Raw genomic sequence first — 10,809 nt, 5'->3', positions numbered from 1 at the left:
TGGGGTAGAAGCTGTCCTTGAGCCTGGTGGTAGGTGCCCTCAGGCTCCTGTATCTTCTACCTGATGGGAGAGGGGAGAAGAGAGAATGACCCGGGTGGGTGGGGTCTTTGATTATGCTGGCTGCTTCACCAAGGCAGCGAGAAGTATAGACATGGAGGGGATGCTGGTTTCCGTGATGTGCTGACCTGTGTCCACAACTCTCTGCAGTTTCTTGCAGTCCGGGGCAGAGCAGTTGATGTGCCAAGCCGTGATACATCCAGATAGGATGCTTTCTATGGTGCATCAATAAAAGTTGGTGAGTGTCAAAGGGGACATACCGAATTTCTTTAGCTGCCTGAGGAAGTAGAGGCGCTGGTGAGCTTTCTTGGCCGTGGCATCTACGTGGTTGGACCAGGACAGGCTGTCGGTGATGTTCGCTGCCAGGAACTTGAAGCTCTCAACCCTCTCGACCTCAGCACCATTCGTGTAGACAGGTGCATGTACACTGCCCCCTTTCCTGAAGTCAATGACCAGCTCTTTTGTTGACGATGGAGGGATACAGACCACATGCAGGCAGGTGGGTTCAGTTTAGTTCAGCACAGATCTTGTGGGCCAAAGGGCCTGTCCCTGTACTGGACTGTTCCACGTTCCTCTTTGTGGCTCTGATGGTCGGCATGGACTGGGTGGGCGGTGACTTCCCCCCCACGTAAACATTACAAGTGGGGTCAGCGGGAATCCCGTGGGGGTCTGTGAGTGCCGGGGGCAGAAGGGCTGTGGATGACGCGGGTGCAAGAGGTGGGAGGCAAGAGTTGGTGCTTCAATTGTCACCCTGTGGGATACGGGAAGGGTGACCACTGGCAAATGTCTCTTCGCACGGGGGTGGGGGGGGGGGCAAACGTTGTAGGACAGTCCTGAAGAGTATCAAGCATGTACCAAGAGTGGAGAGGAGGGGAAACCTACACTGAATGGGATTTACCCTGCATCCGGTGAAGGGATTATGACAGAACGTTGGCAGCTGCCTTCCAGATTGAGATCGGGTGATCAGTGTTGCTATGGATATGGCTGTCCATATGGAGAGTGGGAGCAGAGGCACTGATCAAAGTACAACTGGAGGAACATGAAATCTGGGCTAAATGGGAAGCAAATTGCCTTCCTATGAGTCCTTCCTGGGAGGAGGAAGGCCACGATGCACAGAATGGGCACGTGGCAAATGGACCACAGCACGACTGAGCTTTAAATTGCTGGGCGTTAACATATCCGATGACCCAGCATGTTGAAGCAATCACAAGGAAGGCGCACCAGCATCTTTACTTTCTTAGGAGGTTGAGGAGGTTCGGCTCGTCACCGAACATGCTGACAAACTTCTACAGATGTACTGTTGAAAGTATCCCCGACTGGTTACATCATGGTCTGGGACGGCAATTCAAATGCACAGGAACGTAAGAAGCTGCAGAGAGTAGTGGACTCTGCCCAATACATCACTGGCACATCCCCTCCCCACCATTGGGAGTATCTACAGGAGGTGCTGCCTCAAGAAGGCAATGTCCATCATCAAAGATCCCCACCATCCGGACCGTTGCCACCTTCTCGCAGCTACCATCGGGCAGGAGGTACAGGAGCCTGAAGTCTCACACCACCAGGTTCAGGAACAGCTACTTCCCTTCAACCATTCAGTTCTTGAACGAACCTGCACAAACCCTGATCACTACCTCAGTATAGCAACACTGTGCACTAAAATTGGACTTTGTTTTGTTCTAGTTGTGCTCTTTCTTGTAAAAAATTGTGCATAATTTGTTTAATTTATGATTTTCTTGTGAATGCTGCTTATCTGATGCAATGTGCCTGTGACACTTGTGCATATGACAAGTAAACTCGACTTTGATATAAAGGGCCAAAAATGAGTGATATAGAGTGGTTTGGTTGTGTCATGGTAAATATTTTCCTGAGGAGCCTTACAGTGCAAAGTTATTGATTTTTAACCAAAGTTCAGCTTTTGGGGATATTATGAGATTATTTTGAGTGTTTTTTTTGCAACCCGGGGGGGGGGCGGGGTGGTTTGTGGTATCGACTATTTGAGTGTCCGCCAGCAGGTCAGCAGAAGCCAAGGCAGCCATGGTAGTGTAGCAGTTAGCGTAACGCTATTACAGTGCCAGCAACCCGGGTTCAATTCCAGGCCACTGTCTCTAAGGAGTTTGTACGTTCTCCCCATGTGTCTGCGTGGGTTTCCTCCAGGTGCTCCGGTTTCCTCCCACATTCCAAAGACGTACAGGTTAGGAAGCTGTGGGAGTGCTATGTTGGCGCCGGAAGCGTGGCGACACTTGCGGGCTGCCCCCAGAACACTCTACGCAAAAGATGCATTTCACTGTGTGTTTCGATGTACATGTGACTAATAAAGACATCTTATCTTATCGATATGTCTTACGACAGTGGCAAAGCACCTGGGCTGCAGACGTCCACAGAGGAGGCATCTGCGGAGACCATTGTGTGATGGAAAGATGAGTTACAGAGCACTGCGTCAGGAGAGCCAGTGAACTGAGGCAAAGGGTCAGATGTCCCAAAGTAAACAGCAATAAGATATCTTTATTAGTCCACATGTATACTAAAACACACAGTGAAATGCATCTTTTGTGTAGAGTGTTCAGGGGGCAAGCCCGCAAGTGTCGCCACGCTTCCGGCGCCGACGTAGCACGCCCGCGACTTCCTAACTCGTAAGTCTTTGGAATGTGGGAGGAAACCGGAGCGCCCGGAGGAAACCCACACAGACACACGGGGAGAACGTACAAACTCCTTACAGACAGCAGCTGGAATTGAACCTGGGTTGCTGGTGCTGTAAGAGCGTTACACTACTCTGAGCAGCCAAATTTCAGAGCATCACATGGACAGTGATTTGGCCTTTCTTAAGCAATGAGAATACTTGCGTCCTTAGTAGCCAGTGGTTTTGTGCAGGCGACTTAACAGTTGTGGTTTGCTTGGAGGGTCACAGAGAGTGTCAGGACGAAGGGTGTGCCGCTGCAGGAGTCCACTGATGGAACAGAGTGAGGAGCTTGGTATAGGGCGTTCATAGCAAGGTCACGTCGATCGAGTCGTGTTAGCTGGTGGTGGGGGAATTGATGGGCGTCTACGAGAGAATCATTTGCAGACAAATATAATGGGCGGGGGATGCAATTGCTCGAAGAGCCCACTTTCACTCAGTGGGCCAGATAGATTCCTTCTGTGGTGAGAAAATTCCGACAATACTTCAAGTTCCTGGGACGTGAACATCACCAATAGCCTGTCCTGGTCCAATCACATAGACACCACGGGCAAGAAAGCTCATCAGCGCCTCTACTTCCTCAGGAGGCTAAAGAATTCTGTTTGTCCCCTTTGACACTCACCAACTTTTATCAATGCACCATAGAAAGCATCCTATCTGGACGTATCACGGCTTGGTACAGCAACTGTTCTGTCCAGGACCACAAGAAAAACTGCAGAGAGTTGTGGACACAGCCCAACACATCACAGAAACCAGCCTCCCCTCCACGGACTGTCCTCGGTAAAGCAGCCAGCATAATCAAAGATCCCACCCACCCCAGACATCCTCTCGGGCAGAAGATACAAAAGCCTGAAAGCACATACCACCAGGCTCAAGGACAGCTTCAATCTCGCTGTTATAAGGACCCATTGAACGGTTCCCTAGTACGATAAGATGGATTCTTGACCTCAAAATCTACCTCACTATGACCCTTGCACCTCATTGTCTACCGGCCACTGCACCTTCTCTGCAGCTGTGACACTTCATTCTGTATCTGTTATTGTTTTACCCTGTACTACCTCCATGCAACTGTGTAATGAACTGATCTGTATGAACAGTATGTAAGACAAGTTTCTCACTGTACCTCAGTGCCTGTGACAATGATAAACCAATTTACCAAAACAAAATTTACATTCTTCTTTGCAGAGTTGAGAAAATTTGAAAGATATATTCAACATCACCTCCAGCTTCTGACATCATCCCCACTCTCCCCTCCCTCATCTGCTCATCGTTCCCCACCTCACCTGGATCCACCTATCACCCGCCAGCTCTTGCTCCATCCCTTCCACTCCACCTTTTTATACCGGCTCTCTCCCCTCTTTCTTTCCAGTCCAGATGAAGGGTCTCAATCTGAAACGTCAACTGTCCATTTCCCTCTACAGATGCTGCTCCCGACCTGCTGAGTTCCTCCAGCATTTTGTGTGTTGCCCCAGATTCCAGCATCTGCAAAATCTCGTGTCTACATATTCAGAATCATGATATGATTTGGGAGAGTAAATAAGAAATACTTATGTTTCAAACAGTACTGATTTATTTTGACATGGATCAAGAATATTAAACTACAGACTAGTTATACTGATTCTTCATGTCAACAGAAATAAACTCTAACTGTGCACATTAACTAAATTAATTCTCGATATATTTAGCAGCAACAACGATCGCAGAATCCAATTCCTGCAGACCCTTTGGGACTACTCTGGTGTGTCAGCAGCTGCGATGTTTAATCTCCCTCATACAGAAGGGTCAGAACTTCTCCCCGGTGTGAAGCCGCTGGTGTCTCAGCAGGTGGGAGGACTGGTGTGAACCCCTTCTCGCACACTGAGCAGGTGAACGGCCTCTCCCCAGTGTGAACCCGCTGGTGCGTCAGCAGGTTGCCCGGATGAGCAAACCCTTCCGCACACGGAGCAGGTGAACGGCCTCTCTCCGGGTGTGGACCCGCTGGTGTCTCAGCAAGGAGGACGACTGATGAAATCCTTTCCCGCACACGGAGCAGGTGAACGGCCTCTCCACGGTGTGGACTCTCTGGTGATTCAGCAGCTGGGACGCGTAGGTGGAACCCTTTCCCGCACTCGGGGCAGGTGAACGGCCTCTCTCGGGTGGACTCGCTGGTGGGTCAGCAGGTGGAAGACTGAGTGAATCCCCTCCCACACATGGAGCAGATGAACGGCCTTTCCCCGGTGTGGAACCCGCTTGTGATTGACCAAGTGGGACGAGTGGGTGAACCCCTTTCCCACACACAGAGCAGATGAACGGCCTCTCCCCGGTGTGGATGTACTGGTGTGTGATCAGGGCATTGGATCGTTTAAAGTTTTTCCCACAATCAGAACACTGAAATGGTTTCATTAGTGTGAAGACAACGGCGCTTCGGGCAGGAAGAGAAATTAATGAACTCCTTCCCACTTACACAGCGAATAAAGACAACGCACAAGCTTAACAGCTGGGACGAGCAACTGCTTCCCTTCCAACCATCAACAAGGCGCACTGAGATAGCACTTCTCTCGGGGAGGTTTCTCCTCACTCTTTCATACGACTGAAGAATATTTACATGGTTTCCTCACCAGAATCCGTTCATTAGCGAGAACTTCACCCACAAGCAGTCAGTTTCTCCCCACCTTGACCGCCGCTCCTCTTCTCTAACTGTGCGTGACCGGCCTGAGCTCCTTCCGCAATGAGCACCCGGGACTCTGTCACTCGCGTTTCCAACTGCCCTGCTAATCACACCGAGGTCTGCAACTCTTGCCCAGGGACAGAACAAACACGCCTCTGCCCATGGCATTCAGGTGCCAGTGAATCAAGAGGACCGTCTCAGATCTTGACGTGAGTGCTTTGAGGTTCCCACCAGCATATTCTCCCCTTCTAAAACCCTGTAAAAGAAGTTCATAAAAGTCATCAGTAAACAAAAAAAAACAGGAGACAAGTTCAGAATGGATATTTCTAGTTTCTCTGGTCAACTGTAACTCAGTTGGAGCTGGAAAGTGCAGACATTTAACACTAACTCCTGTCACACTGCCACAAAAATCTAGCCTAGAACTTCAATGCCGTAAATGAGGGGTCACTGCTGGAGATCAGAAGATATTTAACCTGAGGCACTTCTGTTCTCTTTGTGTCTCCACATTCAAAATCATGAATGGTTTGGGAGAGTAGATAAGAAATGCTTATGTTTCAAACAGAACTGACTTATTTGACATGGATCAAGAACATTAAACTACAGGGAGGGGGGGGTGAAGTGGGGATGAGAGGGGGGGGAAGTGGGGAGAGAGAGGGGAGGAGGGGAGGGAAGGGGGAGGAGGAGGGGGAGGAGGAGGGGGAGGGAAGGGGGAGGAGGAGGGGGAGGGAGAGGGGGGAGGGAGAGGGGGAGGGAGAGGGGGAGGGAGAGGGGGGGGAGGAGGGGGAGGGAGGAGGGGGAGGAGGGGGGAGGGAGGGGGGGAGGGAGGGGGGGAGGGGAGGGGGGGAGGGAGGGGGAGGGAGGGGGAGGGAGGGGGAGGAGGGGGGGGGAGGGAGGGGGAGGAGGGGGAGGGGAGGAGGGGAGGAGGGGGAGGGGGAGGGAGGGGAGGGGGAGGAGGGGAGGGAGGGGGAGGGGGGAGGAGGAGGGGGAGGGGGATGGGGGGAGGGAGAGGGGAGGGGAGGGGAGGAGGGGAGGGGAGGGAGGGAGGGGAGGGGAGGAGGGAGAGGAGGGGGGGGGAGGAGGGGAGGGGAGGGGAGGAGGGGAGGGAGGAGGGGGAGGGGAGGGGAGGGGGGAGGAGGGGAGGGGAGGGAGGGGGAGGAGGGGAGGGAGGGGGGAGGAGGGGAGGGGGAGGAGGGGAGGGGAGGGGGGAGGAGGGGAGGGGGGGAGGGAGGGGGGAGGAGAGGGAGGAGGGAGGGGAGGGAGAGGGAGGGATGGAGGGAGGGGAGGGAGGGGGAGTGGATGGGAGGGATGGCGGGGGGAGGGGAGGGAGGGAGGGAGGGGGAGGGGAGGGAGGGGGAGGGGAGGAGGGGGAGGGAGGGGCGGGGGGAGGAGGGGAGGGGAGGGGAGGGGGAGGGAGGGGAGGGGAGGGGGGGAGGGAGGGGAGGGGAGGAGGGAGGGGGAGGAGGGGAGGGGAGGAGGGGAGGGGAGGGAGGAGGGAGGGGGGGGGAGGGGGAGGAGGGGAGGAGGGGAGGGGAGGAGGGGAGGGAGGGGAGGGGAGGAGGGGAGGGGGAGGGAGGGGGGAGGGGAGGGGGAGGAGGGGAGGGGGAGAGGGGAGGAGGGGAGGGGAGGGAGGATGGGGGGGGAGGGAGGGTAGGGGGAGGTGAGGGGGTGAGGGGCAGGGAGGGGAGGAGGGAGGGAGGAGGGGAGGGGAGGGGGGGGGAGGGAGGGGGGGAGGGAGGGGAGGGGAGGGGGGGGGTGGGGGGAGGAGGGGGGGGGAGGGAGGGAGGGGAGGGAGAGGGGGGAGGAGGGAGGGGGAGGAGGGGGGGGGAGGGGGGGGGAGGAGGGGGGGGGAGAGGGGGGAGGGAGGGGGGGAGGGGGGGGGGGGGGGGGGGGGGGGGGGGGGGGGGGGGGGGGAGGGGGGGGAGGGGGGGGGGGGGGGGGGGGGGGGGGGGGGGGGAGGGGAGGGGGGAGGGGGGGAGGGGGGGGGGGAGGGGGGGGAGGGGGGGGGGGAGGGGGAGGGGGGGGAGAGGGTGGGGAGGGGGGGGGGGGGGGAGGGGGGGGGGGGGGGGAGGAGGAGGGGGGGGGGGGGGGAGGCGGGGGAGGGGGGGAGGGGGAGGGGGGGAGGAGGGAGGGGAGGGGGAGGGGGGGAGGGGGGGGGGGGGGGGGGGGGGGGGGGGGGGAGGGGGGGGGGGGGGGGGGAGGGGGGGGGGGAGGGGGGGGAGGGAGGGGGGGGGGGGGGGGGAGGAGGGGAGGGGAGGGGGGGAGGGGGGGGAGGGGGGGGGGGAGGGGGGGGGGGGGGGAGGGGGGGGGGAGGGGGGGGGGAGGGGAGGGGGGGGGGGGGGGAGGGGGGGGGGGGAGGGGGGAGGGGGGGGGGGGGGGGGAGGGGGGGGGGAGGGGGGGGGGGGGGGGGGGGGGGGGGGGAGGGGGGGGGGGAGGGGGGAGGGGGGGAGGGGGGGAGGGGGGGGAGAGGGGGAGGGGGAGGGTGGCGGCGGAGCCATCGCGGGAAGATGGGACCCGACCCCCGACCAGCAGAGGCAGGACGGGCCGAAGGACCTCCGCGCCCCCTGGAATCAGATCCCGTTTACTCACACCGAGGCCGCGCATGGGCCTAGGGCCCGGGGTCCGGGCGGGGCTGAGCCAGAACCGGTGGCGAGCTGCAGACACCGGCGGGCCGCCGCGCCGCACTGGGCCCGCCCGGACCCCGGGCCTTACCCCTTTCCCTCGGCCGCTCCGGTGCCCGGTCCCGGGGCCCCTCTCCCTCCCGCTGCCGCTCGGCGTCGGCCCCGGTCCGGTGCGGCCCGGCCCAGGGTGCACTGCGGGCCCCGGGCGCGCCTGCGCACCAGCGGGACGGGCGCCCCGCGGGGCGGTTTCTGAGCCCCTTGGGATTGTGGGTGGTAGAGGCGGCCATTGCTTGCCGCCACTTTGGCGCCAAAGCAGAGCAGAAACCAATTGGGAGCCCCGCGATCTGTTCCTGATATTCGCCTGAATCAGAATCAGGTTTATTACCACTGACTTAGATGACGTGAAAATTGTTGTCTTGCGGTAGCGGTGCAGTTCAAAGACAGAGAATTGCTATAAGTTACAAAATAAAGAATGGCAAAAAATGAATAACTCATGGACCGTTCAGAAATCTGATGGCGGTAGTACTGAGAAGAATGACCTTAGTGATGGATGCCACCTTCTTGGTTGCGGTTACAGACGGAGTATGCTCCACACCATCACAGATATGTCAGTCTTTCAGTGTGGCTTCCCCTGCATCAGTGAGACCAAACGCAGACCAGGTGACCATTTCGCAGGACACCTGTGCTCCGTCCGAAACCGCGACCTGCATCTCCCCGTTGGCCAGTCACTTCAGCTCCCCCTCCCACCCCCATCACTGACATGGTCAGTTCCTCGGCCTCCTCCACTGCCGGGAGAATTCCAAGCGCACACTGGAGGAACAGCACCTCGTTTTTCTGTCTTGGAAAACTTGTAGCCTAACGGCATGAACAGTGAATTCTCCACTTTAAGCGATCCCTCAACCCCCCACCACAACCCCCCCCCCCCGACAACCACACCTCTTCTTTTCTTCCCTTTCCTAGCCTCTCTCTCTTTTTTCCTACCCTTTTTCCTCCTTACCTTTGACCCATCCCCCGGAGGATCTCCTCTCCCCTCCTCCCCCACACCTGCCTGTCACTGTCTCTTACCTGCATCTACCTATCACCACCCTGTGCCCACCCCGCCTCCCCTCTTTTGTCCACTTATCACTGCTCTGCTTTTCCCTCCTATATATCGGGCTTCCCCTTTTCCTGTCTTTAGTCCTGAAGAAGGGTCCTGACCCCGAAACGTTTGTCTGCTTTTCGCCACAGATGCTGCCCGGCCTGCTGAGTTCCTCCAGCTTCATAGTGTTTTTCATAAGAAATAGGAGCAGGAGTCGGCCATCTGGCCTGTTGAGCCTGCTCTGCCATTCAATAAGATCACGGCTGATCTCTCCGTGGACTCAGATCCACCGACCCGTAACCCTTAATTCCCCTGCTATGCAAAAATTTATCTAACTGTGTCCTAAATATATTTAATGAAGTAGCCTCCACTGCTTCCCTGGGCAGAGAATTCCACAGATTCACTACTCTCTGGGAAAAGCAGTTTCTCCTCATTTCCGTCCTAAATCTATTCCCCGAATCTTGAGGCTGTGTCCACGAATTCTAGCCTCACCTGCCAGTGGAAACAACTTCCCTGCCTCTTATCTATCCCCCTCACAATTTTATAAGTTTCCAGAGAGTATAATCCCAGGTGACTCAGTCTCTCCTCACGGGCTAACCCCCTCATCTCCGGAATCAACCTGGTGAACCTCCTCTGCACCGCCTCCAAAGCCAGTACATCTTTTCTCAAGTAAGGAGACCAGAACTACATGCAGTACTCCAGGTGCAGCCTCACCAGTACCCCGTACAGTTGCAGCATAAGCTCCTTGCTCTTAAATTCAATCCCTCTGGCAATGAAGGCCAACATTCCATTTACCTTCTTGATCGTCTGTTGCACCTGCAAACCAACCTTTTGCAATTCATGCACAAGCACTCCCAAGTCCCTCTGCACAACAGCATGCTGCAATCTTTCACCATTTAAATAATAATCTGATCTTCTATTTTTCCTTCCAAAGTGGATGACCTCGCATTACCCAAATTGTACTCTATCTGTCAGACCCTTGCCCACTCACTTAACCTATCTACATCTCTCTGCAGACTCTCCGCATCCTCTGCACAATTTGCTTTTCCACTCAATTTAGTGTCATTGACAAACCTGGATACACTACACTCGGTCCCCTCTTCTGAATCATTAATGTATATTGTGAACAGTTGCGGGCACAACACTGATCCCTGCCGCACCCCATTCACCACTGATTGCCAACCAAACTCCTAACAAAGTAGAGCCACTGGCGCGCCTTCTTCATGATTGCATCAATGTGTTGGGCCCAGGATCGATCCTCTGAGATGACGCCCAGGAACTTGAAGCTGCTCCCCCTTCCCACCACCGACCTCTCAATGAGGGCTGGTGTGTGTCCTCCTGACTTCTTCTTCCTGAAGTCCACGATCAGTTCCTTGCAGAATCGCAGCGGGTCGAGGTCCTTGCTCAGGTAGGAGTTAATTCTAGCCATAACCAACCTCTTGAAGCACTTCATTATGGTAGACGTGTGTGCTACAGGGCAATAGTCATTGAGGCAGCTCGCCCTGCTCTTCTTGGGCACTGGAATGATTGATGCCCTTTTGAAGCAGGTGGGAAACCCAACTGCAGCAGCGAGGGGTTTAAGGTGCCTTTGAACACCCCAGCCAGTTGGTCAGCACGGGTTTTCAGTACCCCACCAGGTACACCGACGCCTGACGCCTTGCGAGGGTTCACCCTCTTGACGGATGTTCTGACATCAGCCTCCAAGACAGAGATCACAGGGTTTCCAGATGCTGTG

At 56.5% G+C, this 10,809-nt stretch overlaps 1 protein-coding gene across 1 annotated transcript; it reads right to left on the bottom strand.

Moving 5' to 3' along the window:
• Window positions 1-4,284: 4,284 nt before the first annotated feature.
• Window positions 4,285-8,206, bottom strand: LOC127576603 (zinc finger protein 623-like). Its single transcript, XM_052027184.1, has 2 exons — window positions 8,088-8,206; window positions 4,285-5,634 (listed from the first exon to the last, which is right to left on the bottom strand). The coding sequence occupies exon 2, from the start codon at window positions 5,111-5,113 to the stop codon at window positions 4,634-4,636; it is 480 nt and encodes a 159-aa protein (XP_051883144.1). The 5' UTR covers window positions 5,114-5,634; window positions 8,088-8,206; the 3' UTR covers window positions 4,285-4,633.
• Between the last annotated feature and the right edge of the window lie 2,603 nt (window positions 8,207-10,809).

This window comes from Pristis pectinata, chromosome 12, assembly GCF_009764475.1.
Source record: "Pristis pectinata isolate sPriPec2 chromosome 12, sPriPec2.1.pri, whole genome shotgun sequence".
In the NCBI taxonomy this organism is placed as follows: Eukaryota; Metazoa; Chordata; class Chondrichthyes; order Rhinopristiformes; family Pristidae; genus Pristis; species Pristis pectinata.
Note: the sequence above shows the minus strand (reverse complement) of the source record. Positions and strands in the feature narration are given on the sequence as shown.